At 41.4% G+C, this 18,885-nt stretch overlaps 1 protein-coding gene across 1 annotated transcript; it reads left to right on the forward strand.

Annotated features, from left to right (window-relative positions):
• Positions 1 to 224: 224 nt before the first annotated feature.
• Positions 225 to 18,352, forward strand: LOC134066588 (cyclic nucleotide-gated cation channel beta-3). The gene is made up of 18 exons (XM_062521953.1): positions 225 to 302; positions 3,310 to 3,364; positions 7,701 to 7,830; positions 10,199 to 10,359; positions 10,638 to 11,006; positions 11,449 to 11,657; positions 11,945 to 11,995; positions 12,180 to 12,266; positions 12,652 to 12,716; positions 13,205 to 13,327; positions 15,189 to 15,330; positions 15,710 to 15,869; positions 16,255 to 16,352; positions 16,636 to 16,719; positions 16,812 to 16,930; positions 17,030 to 17,182; positions 17,670 to 17,823; positions 18,003 to 18,352. Exons 1-18 carry the CDS (start codon positions 225 to 227, stop codon positions 18,021 to 18,023), a joined length of 2,259 nt encoding a protein of 752 aa, XP_062377937.1. The 3' UTR covers positions 18,024 to 18,352.
• Positions 18,353 to 18,885: the final 533 nt, after the last annotated feature.

Below are 18,885 nucleotides of genomic sequence, written 5' to 3' on the forward strand. Positions count from 1 at the left end.
CTCACGGGGGGGGAGGGTGGGCTTTGCACTCAGTAGGCTAAGCTCGGGAGGGGGGCTTAAGGAGAGAGGAGTGCTGGTAGGGATACGAGGTGGAATTAGCAAGTCTAAAAGCAGTAATAGCATCAGGCAGAGCAGACCCGACCAGAGCAGAGCTGAGGACAGCAGCGGTGAGGCTGAGCGAGGAGGAGCACAGGTGCGATAGCCATCGCAGGAGCCTCGCCGAGATGTTCAGCAAGCTCAAGAGCATTTTGAAGGGGCCTGTGCCCCCGGCTGCAGAAGCCCCTGCCCCAGCCCCAGCCCCAGCCCCGGCCCCAGCTCCAGCCCCAGCCCCAGCTCCAGCACCTGAACCTGCAAAAGTAAGTGTCTCCTTGGTTATACTGTGTGCTGCACGTACACACACGATCATGAGCTGGCTGTAATTCATGCTGTAGCAGACCCTAACTTTGAGCATCTTGCATTGAAGAGGAGTTTTTTCCTATTGTTCAGTTGAATGGAGCATTAGCAGACTGTTGACTGGTTTTAATGAGTGATAGATGTTTGTTTGTTTGTTTGTTTGTTTGTCAGTTTGTTTGTTTGCTTGCTTTCTGGAGGGGGTGGGGCTTGAATTGGCACTGGATATAATTGCTGTATCCATCTTGACTGGCGGGCTCAGGTTGTTTTTCATTGTCTAACTTCATTAGGCTTATTTGAGGGACAATAAAATGAGGGTGAGTGTGGTAAAGAACGATAGATCCGTGGTCCAGACTGAAATGATAAAGATGGTTATTAGATGGTTTTATATTGAGCTGTGGTGGGGAATATTCTTTTAAAACCTCATCAGGCCATCAGGCCTGTCCCTCAGAGTGGCTGGATATGAGCAGAACCCCATCATAGCTGAGACATATTCCAGCCTCTTGACATCAAGGTGTAAGCTTAGACATGTTTTAAAATTGGAGTACTATGAAGTTGGCTAGCGTCATGACGGATATCGAGTTTTGTTGAGTTGGCTGGTGCCAAGTTAAGAATATTATGACTATGGGCATTTTTTTCATCATAAGCTACAGATATGTGTTTAGTTTAAAAAAACAAAAAACGAGGCACTTTAATCGATGGTCTGATGGTGTTTATGGACAACGTCATCGGATGATCTATGGTGTAATTGGACATTACACTCAACAGAACAAATGCCATGACAAATGGTCATTTAGGTTTTCTGTTGATGTTGGCTTGCAACAGAAATTGGATGACATGTTGACATATCATGGTATCCATGACATCACCGATGTATTTTGCAGAGGTGAAATGTGTCAGAGAGAAGATCAGAGAGACTGCTGCCTTTGATATGGTCTAAAATCGTCCAATCTTTAATGAATGTTTAATGATGTTGACAAAAAGTGGAGGCATGACTATGAAACCTCATAAAACACACATCAAACACACATCAATCTGGCTTGGTTAGACTTTTTTTGATTAGACTTTTGATTAGACTTTTAAACGTTGTTTCTGTAATGAAGAATAAATTGTTCCCCATGGCGTGACAGCAATGGCTGCCCACTACTCCGGGTGTGTTCTCACTGCCCCTAGGGCATTTACTCACCACTATGGCTAAAAGGCTGAGGGAGTTCTCAGAGTGTGTGTGTGTGTATGTGTGTGTGTGTGTGTGTGTGTGTGTGTGTGTGTGTGTGTGTGTGTGCCACTGAGGTACAATTTACAGTACATGTTGTTTTCATACAAACTCCAGGGGTAGGTCCTCCCTGCCAATGTCACTATATGCATAGAGGAATATACATTCATTGTTCAACCGGAAAGTTTTCAGACTCTTTCAAGTTTTCCCCATTTTGTTGTGTTTCAGACTCATCTTAGATTCAATTATTTTTCTCTCGTCAATCTACGCACAATACTCCAACACTTGTAAATGAAAGACTGAAAAATTCCATTTACACAAGTATTCAGACCCTTTATTATGACGCTTTTAGCTGAGCTCTTGTGCATCCTACTTCAGGGTTTTGTGAAGAGACAGGCCTGGGGAAGGATACAAGAACATTTCTGCAGGATTGAAAGTGGCCAATAGCTTCCAACATTCTCAAATGGAAAACTTTGGAACAGCCAACAGTTTTCCTAGATCTGGGGCAGCCGTGGTGGCCTACAACGGTTCAAACTGAAGGGTTGCTGGTTCGATCCCTGACCAGTAGGAAAAATGTAGGCGGGGGGAGTGGTTCAGCACTGCTCTCCCACACCCACATCCAAGGCACCTTTAGCAAGGCACCTAACCTCATACTGCTCCCTGAGTGCCACTGTTGAGCAGGCAGGTCACTGCTCCGAGTTAGTGTGTGCTTCACCTCACTGTGTGCTGTGTGTGCTTCGCTAATTAATGGATTGGGATAAATGCAGAGACATCATTTCCCTCACAGGATCAAAGGAGTATATTCTAGATCTGGCCGCTGAACCAAAAGGAATAACCCGGGACGAAGGGCCTCGGACAGACAGGTAACCAAGGACTCAATGGTAGAGTGACCAGATGGAAGCCAGGAGTTTGCCAAAAAGCACCTGAATGACACTCAAGTCCATTTTGCCAGTTTGTCTGAGCGGCCAGATCTAGAAAGACTGTTGGTTGGTCCAAACTTTTCCATTTGAGAATAATGGAGGGTATCATGCTCTTGGCCACTTTCATTGCTGCAAATATTTTCTTGTATCCTTCCCCAGATCTGTGTCTTGACACAATCCTGTCTTGCAGGTCTACGGACAATTCTCTCAACCTTATGGCTTGGTTTTCCCTCTGGCATACACCATAAACTGTGATACCTTAGATTGACGTGCCTCTCCTATAAATGTCCAATGAATTCATTTAGGCACAGGCAGACTCCAATCAAATTGTAGAAGCAATTCAAGAACCATTGGTAGAAATAGGATGCACCAGACCTCAATTACAAGTGTCAGAACAAAGGGTCTGAATATTTTAAATATTTCAGTCTTTTAAGTTCTATAAAAATTGTGTGTAGATTGATGTGAAATAAAAAATGAATTGAATCCATTTTAAGATGAGTCTGAAACATAACAACATGTGGAAAACTTGAAAGGTTCTGAAAACTTTCCGTTTGTTCTGTGCATAGAATTCAGTTTAATCTATTATCAATATGCAGCTTTAACACATAACGTATACCAAGGACACATTCAACAATTTGTACTTTAGGACTTTTGTAAGAGAAAATGTAGATAATGAAGAAACTGTGAGCCAATGGTAATGAGAACGGCTGAACAAATCTCCTTAACGTTACCTTGTGATAAGCACAGCGCAGCCAAATGAGCTAATGCTGCTTGTGTTGCTTGCAGGAGGATAAGCCTGACGAGAAACCTAATGAAGAGAAGAAAGATGAGAAACCAGCAGGTGAGTAAAGCCTGTGTTCAAGCCTCCTGTCACAATTGTGACCGTCCTGACTCATATTTTTTTTTTTCCCCGGCCGGTGTGTAATTGGTTTCTCTTATCATGAGCAACTGGCAGAAATGACTTAATCATCAGCAAACCAGAGACAAATGTATCACTCAGGGGAAGAAAAAGCTCAGTTTGGTATGGCTAAGCTGTTTTCCTTGAAATAGAGTTTCATCTGCAACAAATGGTGTGTCCGTGAGTCACCAATTTTGAATCCTGGACAGAATATGATATTTTAACTCAGGTCTAAAGACAGCAGTGTATTTATGTTAGCCATGTCGTGATATGCATTATATATTGATAATACCTGAAGTGTGAAATGTGGCACTGAATATAGCTTACAGCAGACTGCACCTATTTAACAGCAGTGCTTGTGTTCAAAGTAACACGGTAGGAATTGACTGTTAAGTCGATTTTTTAACAGACTGGGTACTCATTTAGCACTAATGGGGCATCCATCTCGTCTAAAACCAACAAAAAGGGCCCTGCTCCTACCTGCAACAGTAATAGTTAGGCTGATAAGCAAAGCAATTGTGCATTTTATGACTAAAGCATGAAAGTTTCACCATATAATCTTGACCCCCTAAGCTTTAATTTCAGACGTGGAGGCACTTCAGATCTGACCTCTGGGGCTAGATATTTGCTGTACAATATAAACATCTTTGAGGAGTAAAATATTTTTACAAGTCATTCCAGAATTCTACTGTGAAGATCTAGAACTTACATTGACTGCCATTCAAACGGGTAGCTTGAGTTCATTATGACAGTGTCAAATGGAACCTTTAATTGGCAACATTCTAATCACCTGCAAATGTGATTTCTTTTTTCACCTTTATAGGCCTATACTGCTATTATGCCTATAGATACAGTAGGGAGCATATGTATTTGAACCCATGCTAAAGTTGACTAAAAAGAGGAATATAAAATCATTTGACAATTGATCTTAATGCCTTAATTAAAAAAATGAGTAAAAATCAAAACGCTAAGGACACCAATTTTCTTTGTGATTGAAGAATGCATCTTAAATAAATCAATGTTCTTCCTTAAAAACAGGGGGCATAAGTATTTGACCCCTATGTTAAATCTATCAGCCTGTCCGCAACAAAAACAAAACCATGCATGGAAGTTGTCTGGGAATACTGAATGTAGGGGTGAGCTAACTCTCTGTTTCATTTAGCCCTTGGTTAAAATATAATGTAGGCTATCAGCAGCAATACAAACACAACAAACATTTAATTTAAACAATGAAGTGAAGTAAAAGTAAAAGGAAAAACCAAACAAAAACTCAATTAAAGTACAGACACTCCGCATTCATACTTGAGTACTAGTATTTCTACTTCTTTACATCTCTGCAAAATACAATGCACTGTAATTTCCCCTTGGGGATGAATAAAGTATATCTATCTATCTATCTATCTATCTATCTATCTATCTACTTGTCATTAGCAGCAAGTATAAAGTAGGCTAAAATAGTGTGCAAATGGAAAAAAAAAACAAGTGATCCTAAGATTTTAAGACCTGATGTCACCATGGGACATGGCAATGAATTAAGATAGTGACAGTGTTAAGGCCCAGCAAATATAGCTAAGACATAGCACACCAAGTCCTGGTGTAAGGAGCTGAATTAAATTGAATGCTTTCTCCACTTTTGTTTACACTTTCAAATAAGATGGAAATAGGATTAGATAGGAAATAGATTTCAATCTTTTTGAACTTCTGCACAAAGTTAAAGGAATACATGTTCAACATTCCATGTTTGGACAATTCGTTATAAGGCATAGAGATAGGTAAAGACTTATTTTTATAAGCATACAATACTTATTTGGGAACTGAAATAAAATTGATATTGTGGATTTGCATACATTTGGATGGATTGTTTATGTATTATTTTGTATTGCATACAGTTAAGGGCAAAATTATTAGCCCCCCTGAAATTTTGGAACATTACTCTAAAATTCTCCCTACATTTTTCATCCCTAAACAAATTTTTAAAATCAAACATTCACCAGTTTGAGCTTAATCTCAAATTGTGTGAAAAGTGGAGTGGTCAAAATTATTAGCCCCCATGTCATTTTTTTTTTTTTGCTTTTAAACACACACGACACGACGCACCTTTGCAGTCAGTTAATGTCCAGACAACACCTGAACATCCAATCAGCATTGATTGTTTACCTAAAGACTTCAAGGAACAGGCCTACAGGCACTTGAACACCTGTCTGAGAGGGGACTGCCTTTACAGGCATGCTGAAGATGAAGGAAATCTGTCTGGACCTCAGAAAGAAAATCATTGAGGCCTATAATATGGAAAAAGGCTATACTGTAATTTCTAGATGCTTCACAGTCTGTAGAACAGCCGTGCAAGCCATCATTACACAGAACAAAGAGTTCCAAGTTTGTTTATAACAAACCTAAGTGTGGATGAAAATGCTAAATATCTCAATCTATAGAGAGAAAAATCATCAGGGATGTTAGCAAGCATCCCCGCACATCTGCCAAAATGATAGTTGCAGACCTTGAGACCTCTGGGGTTAAAGTCTTGAGGAAGACAGTAGCGAGAAAAAAACCATTACTCCGAAAGGGGCACTTCAAAGTCAGACTGAACTTTGCCCATTCATATTTAAAAGCTAAAAAATTAGTTTTGAAAAAATGTTCGTTGATCTACTGAGATTAAACTGGAGCTGTTTGGGCACATGGATGTTGCCTATAAAAAAGGGAAGGCCTGCAACGATAAAAATACAGTTCCCACAGTGAAGCATGGTGGTGGGAGCATCATGTTCTGGGCCTGTTTTGCTGTCTCAGGCACAAGGAGCCTTGTTTGGGTGCATAGGATCATGAAAAAGAAAGATTATGTTGACCTTTTGAGGGATAACATCAAGACGTCTGCTCTTAGGCTTAGGTCGCCACCAGGTCCTTCAGCATGATAATAACCCAAAGCATAGTGAAAAGTGGTCTAAAACGCCCTAAAGGATACCAAAATCAAGGTGCTGGAATAGTCTTTACAAAGACCAGACCTCAACCCCATTGAGAATCTGTGGCACGTGCTTAAAGCAAGAGTCCATACAAGAAAAGTATGGACTCTTGCAGTTTGGACGAGTTGGAGCTAAAGAGTGCTTACTGTAAGAGATATGTGCCAACCTAGTAAAAGACTATTCAAAGAAGTTGTTGTCAGTTGAAGCAATGGTCTGGTGCTGCCTTTAGATGTTCCATTGACACGTACCACTTATCTAAGCATTGTTGCAGGAAACAAGATGGACATGGACAGCAAACATGGTTTGAGGAAGGAACATTATTCATCAAATAAACATACAAATATGTTCACTTCAAGGTTATTGAAAAAAGCATTGAGCTTGACAAATTATATGATGTGCAATTTCGTTGTCTGATGATCAATTCTGGTGATCAAAGATTTCCTTTTCACATTATCAAGCCAAACTATTGGTCTGAACAGTTCATTAATTATGTTATATATGGGGTCATTGTAATCCTTGACCATGAAAACATGGGGGTAGCTCAAGAAATGTGACACAGTACTGTATTAAGGTTATGGTGAAAAGCAAAATGGCTGCCACGGCCACCAGGAGGGATGCATGATGTTGTTTATGGTAGCTATCATAGTAAGCCTTGATCATCAAAACATAGGGGTAGACATAATCCTATCTATTATCATGTTTTGTTCATTGAGAACAAAATGTCAATGCTGAGACAAATACTTGTGCTGTTTGAAAGGGGTTCCCTATTAAATTGATTTATCTATTCTACTATCTATCTATCTATCTATCTATACGCATAATAGCAGTATTAGGCCTAAAGGTGAAAAAAGAAATCACATTTGCAGGTGATTAGAATGTTCCAAATTAAAGGTTCCATATGACACTGTCATAATGAACTCAAGCTACCCGTTTGAATGGCAGTCAATGTAAGTTCTAGATCTTTACAGTAGAATTCTGGAATGACTTGTAAAAATATTTTACTCCTCTGAGATGTTTATATTGTACAGCAAATATCTAGCCCCAGAGGTCAGATCTGAAGTGCCTCCACGTCTGAAATTAAAGCTTAGGGGGTGAAGATTATATGGTGAAACTTTCATGCTTTAGTCATAAAATGCACAATACTTATTATAATGTGAGCTTAACCGCTCCACTATAATGTTAGATAGTACAACACCAGGCGTGCCACTGCAGTCATGAGATGGGGTCGAGGGCGTGATTTTAAGGTAAAATAAGCTACATTGTGTTGCTTTAAAAGTACAACCAGCTTCTCACCAAGTATGCTGTTCTGTTACCTCCTTCCACAGAGTCTGCCCCTGCCCCTGCCCCTGCGGCGGCTCCTGCCCCTGCCCCTGCCCCCGCGGCAGCTCCGGCCCCAGCTCCTGCCCCAGCTGCTGCTCCTGGAGGAGACAAGCCACCGGAGGAGGGGGGTGAAGGGTAAGAGAACATCCAAAGCAGAGTCTGATGGGTTTAAGGGGGTTACGCTCCATCTAGTCACACAGGGCTGACATGTCTTGACATCAAGACAAGAGCACAACTCTTGTGCTTCAGCTTCATAAGGGCACACACACACTCACTTTACTTTCAACTTCAAATAATACCACTCTTTACCCAGAATGACAGTTACTACCTCCAGCTTTTGCCTTCACAAGGGTTTGAAAATTACAAACTTGATTTAATGTTTAATGTTAATAACCTCATAGATGTCACCAAGTGCACTGTATATTATATGTGTCAGATACATCAGTACCCCACACAGGACTCTTTTATTCGTCACACACACACACACACACACACACACACACACACACACACACACACACACACACACACACACACACACACACACACACACACACACACACACACACACAGACACACACACACACACACACACACACACACACACACACGCACACACACACAGTGCTCAAGTCTTTGTTCTCACTTGAGTTCAGATCACATTGCCATGTGTTTCTCAGCTGATCGAACATGGACTTTTGGTCACAGGGACGGGCCAATGCCTAGGGGGTCCGTATCAATGAAATTACTTTGATTTTGTACAGAAGAAGTGACTGAGACTGGGGCCAATTTGATCGTAATCTTCACCTCCTTAGCACAGCAGAAGTCATTTCTTGCAAATGTGTTAACACTTTTCTTAGCAATTGTGTTTTTCACGATTGCTAAAACACTAAATTCCATTCTCTGAACCAAATGCCCAGTTGCCTGAATGAATCACTCTTTTTTAGCAAAACCTTAAATAAAACAGTTGACTCTCAATGTTCATGTTGGTTGATTGGTTGTGAGTCAGTATTCAACAGCTGACTCCATTTCAGTTCATATCAGTTCAACCTGTGTATTTATATCAGTCGATCCAGGCTGTTCATTTGTGCCAGGTAAGACTATCTAATTAATCCTTGGAGGTTTTCAGGCAGATTTGTGAGCGAGTAATCAGTTGATTAAGTTAGTTTGGGCAGAGTTGGCAGGGTATGGCGCGGTGTGTGACATCGCAATGTACACAACTGCCAGGAGATTTACCTCCGAAGTGCTCAAAGCAGATTAGCGAATTTACAGATCCCGAGATTATGAGGCTCCCTGAGGAGACTATGGGCCAACAGCACCAAAACAAGATGCACCCAGAGAGAGAAAAGCATATGAGAGTGATGAGAAGCAGACCCACGTGTCCTCTTTGAAGTTTTCTGAGGACGGGCGAGTAGAAATGACAAGCGCTGACACATCGATAATGTTTCATGAACTGTTTTTCTAACAAGGCTCAAAGTTTGTGGGCACTGAGCCTGAAAGCAGAAGTTTCGAAAACAGGCAATTATATACAGTATGAGGGCTTCAGAAATGCATTGGTATTTTTCTTGATAAGCCCTGTTGTAAGTAGCAGAAGACTCAGACTATGAATCATTACAGAAAATATGTTTTTCTTTTCTTTTCTTTCAAGGAATGTGTGCTCTTAATATTCCTTTCTATAAAACTGTACCTCTACTCATTACTTTACTAACATTTTGAGCCAGCAATCTACTTTTTACTCAAGTACATTTTCCAAATACCTATAACTACATTTTCCATCAATATACCACAAATTGTCTGGGCGAGAGAGAGAGCCAGAAGCAAGAAGATATCGAGGGGCTTACTGCCTCGAAGCATTTGTCAGCATTTGCATCAATAAGAGAACCTTGTTGCCTTCTTAGATCAACATTGGCAAAGAATTTAATTTGCTACTAAAGTTGTTCAATACATCCTATCTGAGATAGAGAAATGGGTATAGGAAGAGTAGGGTTAGATAGTGGCCCACTGAACCTGCTTTACCTAACAAGAAAATGAAAATGTTGTTTCCTGTATGAACTATTTGACACTTTTACTAGTAAGTTTCTCAAAAAGGATTTTTTTTAAACTTTTACTCGAGTACATTTTTAAAGAAGTAATTGTACTTTTTCTTGAGTACAGATTTTCAGTTCTCCACCCACCACTGTCTAGTATAATAGATGTTTCTAATGGCTCTGCATTGTAACAAAATATTCCACTGGTAGGACTGACCTGTGGTTTTATGCATTGGAGGCCGCAAGTCCCCCTCTTGGCCAGTAGAGGGAAGCACTCTCTAAATCCAAATCAAGGACTGGTTAGGTTTATGATTAGGTTTGACACAGTCACTTTTTATCATAGGTATGACTTATGTTGGTATGTTGTATGTATACGACACCACAGCATTTGTGCTTTTGGAGTCTGAGTTGGCTGTGTCAAATGGGGAGAGATGTTGAGTAGCATTAACTGTAGCCTACACGTCTTGCTGTTGCAGGCAGGAAGACACCCCACCTGCACCAAAGCCTATAGTGATTAACAGATATGCGGACGAGATGCTGCGCGATATTGTCAAACGGATGAATGAGCGAACGCGCCTGTACCAGGAGAAGGTTATGGACCCATATGCCTCTTCCCCTGAGAGAAGTCCTCCAGCCAGTAAGGATGACTTTTGACCCCTAGTATCACAATTAACTCAATTTAGCTCAATTTCACATGCTCAAAATGCTAAATCCTCTATTTTCTTGAATTTTCATGATTTTTGTCCAGGTAATTTAATTGAAAATGTAATTGGGTTGTTGTTGTTTGATGTATGTTTACTCAATCAAAACTGAGATACAAAATTCAATTACATGACGTATTAATGTTTAAAATGGAAATATATAGCATTTGGGAACCAAACTCTTCAAATCTTCACCCTTCACTTCCTCTTGCAGCACCACTATATACAAAGGAGGGATACAAAAGAAAACTGGAGGAGGACAAAAAAAGACAAGAAGAAGAGGAGCAGAAGAAGAAAGAGGCGGAGGAGAAGAAAAAGAGAGACGCTGAGGAGAAGAAGATAAAAGACGCGGAGGCCAAGAAAAAGAAAGAGGAAGAAGATCAGAAAAAGAAGGAGGAAGACGAACAGAAAAAGAAAGACGAAGCAGAACAGAGAAAGAAGGATGGGCTGCCACCGCTGGAGGAACCCAAAGATAAGTCCATCTGCCCAAAGATCTCATGCGCATGGCTGCTGGACCCTATGCTGGCGCCCATAGAGAAGAGGATGGACACGATTCTTGGCACCTCCGTGGACCCTTTCACAGGTCAGTTGAGCTGCCTGCCAGTGTCCACAAGCAGACAAGACCTACAGGATTTTGTGATGTTGAAATGAACAAATATCCCTGAGACAAAGCAAGACTAACAGGATTGTGTTTATGTTAAATGAATATCCAAAATAAGGTGGATAACTAAGTATTCCTAATCCTACAGTATGGCCAAGCTATTGTTTAGCACAGAGCTAATAACAACATCAAGACACCAATAGGGAATGAGAAATGAGCTGGACACAGTGAACACACGCGGGTCAAATTAAATCTCTACAAAACACCATATTGATTTGGATAAAGTTATACAACTATAACTGTACTGTGGATTGTAAAGATGATAAAGTCAGTTTGGCGGATGACTACAAGTATCTGTTCTATGGTTTGTCAGGTGTCATCACCAAGTTTGGTGATCTGCTCTGATTCTCCTCTCTCTTTGCAGATCGCCGCTACATTGCTTGGTTGAGTGTGCTGACCATTGCCTTTAACTACAACCTTTGGTTCATTCCCGCACGCATGGCCTTTCCTTACCACACCCCTGAGGCCATCCCCATCTGGTTCACGTGCGACCTCATCGCGGACGCCATATACCTCATTGACATGATCGTTTTCCAGCCACGCTTGCAGTTTGTGATGGGTGGTGACGTTATAGTGAGTGAAAGAGAATAAAAAAGGGTGTGATAGCCAGGCAAATGAAGGAATAGGCCTAATTCTATTTAGGCTAATGTGATATAATGTTGTCTTGAATGAATATATGAATATTTTGTTGTCTTGTTGAAAATATGTAAGTTAGCACTTATGACAATCAAGCTACAAACCCTCAAATGACTTGGTGAAACTCAGTGACATGAATATATTCACTGTTTAATAAGTAGGCCTACATGTCTTGTTTTTTTAAATTGTGGCATTTCAAATAATACCATAACTTTTATCCCCAGTATGACCAAAATAAAACAAAGACACACTACAGGGAATCTGAAAAGTGTAAGGTAGGCTATTAACCAAAAGCCTTGTTGCATTACTATCTTGTACATAAAAGAGTATTTATGTCAGTGTTCTGTGTAGGATTTTGGTGAGTGATTTATACAGTATGTCCACATATAATCTGTTATTTGATTGTGTGCACCTTTGAGTGCGTTGAGGACACTGGTTTTACTCTCGCTTTTTCAACAGACGGCACTGATGGCACTGGCCCCTTTTGACCTGCTCTACATCCCCTTTGGGTTCAAATCGGTGTTCAGAGCCAACCGCCTCCTGCGGGTATGTCCATCCATAGTCCTCATTTCACAAAATGTTTGTATTTGCATGCATTAAATATTGAGCAGGGCCTTTAGCGACTTACATATGTCAGTGATATTACAAGCCATGTAATGTCATTGACATGATGTACCATAGGCGACTTTTTAGGACATTAGCTGACTTGTTGTAGTCTACCTTAGAATTAGATAAGAGGACATACTTTTTTCTTGCCTAGCACAATTCACAGGAAGTGGGTTCAATTGGTTCCAGAGAATTATGCTAAGCTAGGCTATTGGTATCAGAGTGGGTTAAGGAAGCCTTTTAGAGAAAGGTTTCTTTTTAAATGGGTCAGGATGACAGCCATGTTTCAGTCAGACACTAACCACCGACTCCCGTCCTGCTGCAGTCGGAGGTGTTCGATGAGTTCAGTGACCGGCTTGAGGGGATCATGACCAAAGCCTACATCTGGAGGTAGGCTACATCTGGAGGAGTTGCCAAACATCTGTCCTGCTTAGATAATTCAAAGTGCCTTGAATTGTTTTGTTTGAGAGGATGTGGCTTCAGTCTTTGTGTGTAGTGCTAAACCTAAATCACATAGATTCCAAACTAACTACTCAAAGATTGCACACACTCTTTAGAATTAGACTAATCTCTCCTCTTTATTTTTGGCCAAGTCAGACAGCATCTCAGTCATAGACTTCATCAGAGCTTGAAAAGAAAATGAAAGACATGCTTTTGTATGTTTACCATTGCGTAGTTAGTTTGGAGTTATTTTCTGAGCTACACCTCTGACTCCGGTTGAAAACAGCATTAATGTTGATATTCTTAGCTAGCACCATGTAAATCGGTTAAATGTCCATTTACCAGAAGTTCTACAAAAGAAATCCATAACAACCTTGCCTGCCTCCGGTCATTAGCTATCGATGTTGCATTCAGCATGTCTTCTGATCTGCTCTCAGAGTCATTCGCACCATTGGCTACTTGCTCTTCATTCTGCACCTCAATGCCTGTGTCTACTACGTGGCCTCTGCCTATGCGGGCATCGGGAAGTCCAAGTGGGTGTACAGTGGAAAGGGCAGCGCGTAAGTGAACTCATTATGTACACTGTACATGCACACACTGCAAAACACGCTGACATTATCTGGCTCAAGTGTAGGATTTCTTGTACCTTTTATATCTATATAGCCAACTGTCCTACTCCAGTATGTGATTCCTCCCTTTGCAGTCTCTTTTTGGTGAAGATTGAAACATTTGTAAGAAAGAATAATATCTTAGCGATATGGACAGACTAATATCCCTTTTGTATTTTTTGTCTCATATGGCCTCATCCTCTGACCCGTCCTTTCCCCTCTCTCCTCATTTGTTTCTCCTTCTTCACTGTTGTTTCGTCGTAGCTACTTGGCCTGTTTCTTCTATGCGGAGAAATCCCTGCTAATGATAGCAGAGCTGCCGTTCCCAGAGACAATTTTCGGTCAAGTCTTTCAGATGACAAACTACTTTTTTGGGTCCCTTTTTTTGTCCACGATTCTCGGACAGGTAGAGCATCTTTTCCCTGTCCTTGTTTTTGCACGCTTTTTCTACCCCATTCGCCTGCTTTCCGCTCATGCTTTTGTTTAGTTTGTCTTTCCATTTTGGGATATACTGTATGGCAGATGCTGTGAGCCTAAGGCTTTCTGCAACAGCGCACAGTTGGAATGATACAGGGTGTGCACAGCCCTGCACATATGGTTGGGTATAAATGTCCTGCTTTGTGATGCTTTCCTGCCTTGAAGCACTGAATAGCAGAGCCAGCTAGTTGAAAAGCGCTTTGTCATGTCCCCTTGCACCAGGCTTTTTTTCATTATTCTATTTTATGGACTATTTATTTGCTAGTTTTTTTATAACTCTTTTAAACTATTGCTCTTGTATGCTTTGAGCACATTGAATGGTGTGCTTGACCCTGTGTGTGAAACGCGCTGTATAAATGAACTGGCCTGGCCTTAGTTCAGTTGAACGGCCTGTCTGTTTGCCAGTAGAGGGAGCTTTGTTCACATCACAGCGGGTGTTTGTGCCTTGCTTGGTTGATATTGGTTTCAGCTGTGATTGTGTGTGTGTGTGTGTGTGTGTGTGTGTGTGTGTGTGTGTGTTCATCTGTGTGTGTGCATTTGTCTGTCATTGTGATTGGTCACTGTGTGTGCGGGCCTTGTCTGTGGACTTCTGGTGCCTGGTCGTCTTGTTCATATGAGACTGTCCACTTCCACAGTGGCATTCTGCCTCTAGAAGCATGAGGGATTTATAATGAGAGTGTGTTTCGGGCAATAGCTACTGCTTCTTTTAGGATTAAGCTATGCCTTAGTCCTGCCACTGCTTCTTCTGGGATTAAGCTATGCCTTGGTCCTGATACAGCTCTTTGTTTTGATTGGAGCAAAGCCGCTCTCCCTGCTTTGGAGCTCAGTGTGTTCATTTCGCTGAAGCACGTGGCTTTGCACAGAAACCATCTGTAGCATGGAACAAACACTGTCTGGAAACAGTATATTTTTGGTACCGTTCCAAGACAATTGGATCTTTCTGTTTAGGGCATAATCATCACCAAATGTTCCAAGATCTTTACTTGATGGTCTTTTGGGCCCCCACCATTGACTTCAAGGCTGCACTGCCATACCTAATCCTAATCCTAACCCTTGCCTAACCCTAGTGCCTTCTAGGCAGCACTGCCTTGAAGTTGGCGGTGGGGTCCCAAAGCACTATATCAAGATGTTGGCAGCATGATAAAGTGTTAGTGAAAATGAACAAATGAACTGATACTGGTGCCTGCTTTCTGTGCATGCTTTTGGTGGCTAGAGTTTTTCTCGCCATTTTGGGATATATTGCAGTCTATTGTGTGATGCTGTTTCCAGTTTGCAATGTGCAGTACAGAATTAGTGCTGACTACAGATATCTATCTGTTTCTCTCTCCTTCTGCAGGTACCTGCGTTGTTATTATTATGCGGTGCGAACACTCATCAATATCGGAGGACTGCCTGAGCCCCATTCAGTCTTTGAGATCTCGTTTCAGATGTCAAACTTTTTCGTTGGTGTCTTTGTGTTCTCAAGTTTAATTGGACAGGTAAAATGCTTCCCTGTAGAGTGAGGCGCTCCATCTGATCATCAGTAGGCTACATCTGGAGATCTACTTGTTCATAGAGCGTGTAGCCAGCCCTAGAACCCCTAGACATCTATCTAGATGAGAATAGACGAATGACTGTTTAGAAATGCGAATTGTGGACCACACTGTCTACACTGACATTAAAATGTATTATATCTCCAATGAGTTTCCCCAAAATTAACATCTTTGCAAATGACTTTCAAATATGGCCCATTCAGTCCATTGTGAGACAGCATTGTGTGTGTGCGTGTGCGTGTGCGTGCGCGTGCATGTGTGTGTGTGTGTGAATGTGTGCTCATTGGATTTTCTTCATTGGGTACACTGTGCCTGTCTCGTATAGATGAGGGATGTCATCGGGGCAGCCACCGCTGGTCAGACCTACTTCCGCAACTCCATGGACAACTGTGTGTCCTACATGGTAGCCAACAACATTCCCAAACTCGTGCAGCACAGAGTGCGCACCTGGTACAACTACACCTGGGACGCACAGGGCATGCTGGGTAAGCTAAACATAATCACAGTATCATCTAATCACATCGGCTCTTTCTACCCAACACTGAAGCCAATATTTGCGCACCAGCAAAAACGCTTAACAATTCTATCATATGCCGAGTCATGTCATCGTGCTGCAATATATGAGGTGTGTTTGTGTGTGTGTGTGTGTGTGTGTGTGTGTGTGTGTGTGTGTGTGTTGTATGTTCTATGGAAACCTTCTGTAGGCGTACCTTGGATGTAATTGTCCATATATATATATTTCTTTTTAATGAAAATGTTATCTTATTGGGGATCTAGGAGAGCCCCTAGATTTGAATGCTGAAATTGAATGACATTTTCTTTGAGCATGCCTCACAAGAGGTGTTATGTGATGATCTGTTTTCTCCTCAGATGAATCAGAGTTGCTGGACAAAATGCCCCTGGTCATGAAAACAGCCATTGCCGTTGACATCAATCTGGCCACATTCCAGAAGATAGACCTCTTTAAGGTAAGATCCTCGACTGTCATTCAAATATCCTGAAAAAAACACAGATGGAGTACATCTAAATTGAAATGAAATGTCTTATTTTATAATGTCTTGTTGATATCAAGACAAATATCACTCAGTCAGGATATTGTATGCAGAACTCATCCAGCTTTCAAAAAACACTGACAAGAGAACCTATACCAGAGACTGATTGACTGATTGATTGATTGATTGATTGATTGATTGATTGATGCATTGATCATGCATGTTTCACTTTTATCTGTTGCAATAACTTTTCCCCCAGGGATGTGATAACCAGATGCTTATTGACATGTTGCTGCGGCTCAAGTCCATTATCTACCTGCCGGGAGACTTTGTGGTGAAGAAGGTGAGCTTTTGATCACCTTCATCCTTTGTGAGGGACGTGTTTCAGGCGTGGTGGCCCTCCTCTAGATCTCTGACCGCACATCTTCTCTGCAGGGTGACATCGGTAAGGAGATGTACATCATCAAAGCAGGGGCTGTGCAGGTGGTAGGAGGCCCAGACAATTCAATCATCTTCGTAACGCTGAAGGCAGGCTGTGTGTTTGGGGAGATCAGGTAATCATGGCCTACAAATGTGATCATATCTCAACATAATCATCTCTATTTGATACCAAAATACTCTATCAAACCATGCTGACTTGAGCCTCTCCACAGTCTGCTGCAGTCATCAGCTAATGGAGGCAACCGCAGAACAGCAAACGTAAAGGCCCACGGCTTCGCCAACCTCTTCGTGCTGGAGAAGAAAGATCTGTTTGACATCTTGGTCCACTATCCAGAGTCCCAGAAAGTGCTGGCCAGGAAAGGGAAGTAAGTAGGCGGCTCTGTCTGGCTGGGGCTGATGGGAAATGTAGTCAGTTACACTCAAACATTGCGAATGTGCCACTTCACTGCCATCATCTCCTTAATTTCGCACAATGCTTTTAATCATTTTGTTCAAGAGAAGACTGCAATGAGCATTGTAGATAAGATATAGGACAGCACTCCAGATTTACTTTTCACGTTTCAAGAGTTTGTTATGTTTTTATGGTCCAGGTTGGACCGAGTTTTTTTACAGTGTATTTAGGGCTCAGGCAGTTAGCGGATGGTGAGGTGATGTTTGCTGTATGTAATAAAAAACGTTTTAGTTCAGAAACCGAGTGACATTGCTCAGAGCACCTGATCATTAATAATGGTGATTTCTTCTTCTATTTTGTCTTTACACTATTCATTTTGTTGAGTATTCAGCATCCAGGTCTGAATTTACTGTGGCGTTGAGTGCGGTGTACAGTTTTGTGCTTGCGTTGTAACTTTTCAGGCAGCTGATGAAAGCGAAGGGCCCAGCGGCTGCCAAGGCCGCCGAGGACAAGAAGAAGGGCTTGGCTCTGTTTGGCCCCAAACCTCCCACGCCGAAGTTCCTCCGCGCCTTTGGCCCTGGCCTCAACAAACAAGGAATCCTGGAAAGAATGAAGGTACCTATATGTCAGAAAGCCAACATAACAGGGCTCAAATTGACTGTAGTAGCTAGCTAGTGAGGCTATTTGATATTGACCAGCATCCAAACCTTCTCTTGTCCTTCCATTCTTCATGTAGAGGTAGACACACACACCTACTGTATGCACAAAGCTGACACACATTTCTTCTTTTACAGGCTGCTGCTAATTCATCATAAATATCCATCACAAAACATAAACTCTGGTGACCAAAGCAACTAAATATTTCAGCGTGCTCTATATTGATACAATGAAATTAAACCTGCTTAATCTTTTTTAAGTTTTATATGCATAGTATCAATTTTTGAGGGAAGCTTTGATATAAAAAAGGCTGTTTGTATGTAGATGAATGTAAAAATTAATCACAATTTGATATTCTTATGTGAAAGACCTGTCTGAGTAAATTAGTGGTATGCTTGGGTAAGGGTAGGGCTCAGCTGAGAAATTCCACATTTGAGCAGTGGGTCAACCACAGTGTTGAGAGAGTGACACTATGGAGAACAGTGCCTATTAGAATACATATACCAAATAGTTCTAATATATGTAACTAAACCAAGTTTATACTTTGTTAAACATCATATATTATTTATTGTACAAAAATTTGACGGAATAATAAAGATGTTTCTTTTTTAAATAGAGCAGTATTGATTTTTTTTTTGTTCATGTTGTTAAGTAAACAACGATGAGTGTCTTGGGAATGATTATAGTTTGCGTTCAGTAGTGTGGTTTTGGTCTGTCACCCTCTCTCTGCCTCTCCATCCTTCTTTTACGGCATGAGAGTATTGCTTGTACCTGTCTCCCTTTGTGTGTGTGTGTGTGTATGTGTGTGTGTGTGTGTGTGTGTGTGCGTGTGTGTGTGTGTGTGTGTGCACTCTCCCTCTGTCACTGTGTGGTAATCCCTTTACTCCCATGGCTGGAGTTACTCCTTAAGTAAGGCTGCTATTCTGTCTGCTGTTAGCATGGGATCAACAGATAAGAATAGGCTGACTGACCACACAGACATTTCCTGGAATGCACCACCCAACGCACCATTTTCAAATC

Source organism: Sardina pilchardus, chromosome 19 (assembly GCF_963854185.1).
Source record: "Sardina pilchardus chromosome 19, fSarPil1.1, whole genome shotgun sequence".
Taxonomy (NCBI): Eukaryota; Metazoa; Chordata; class Actinopteri; order Clupeiformes; family Clupeidae; genus Sardina; species Sardina pilchardus.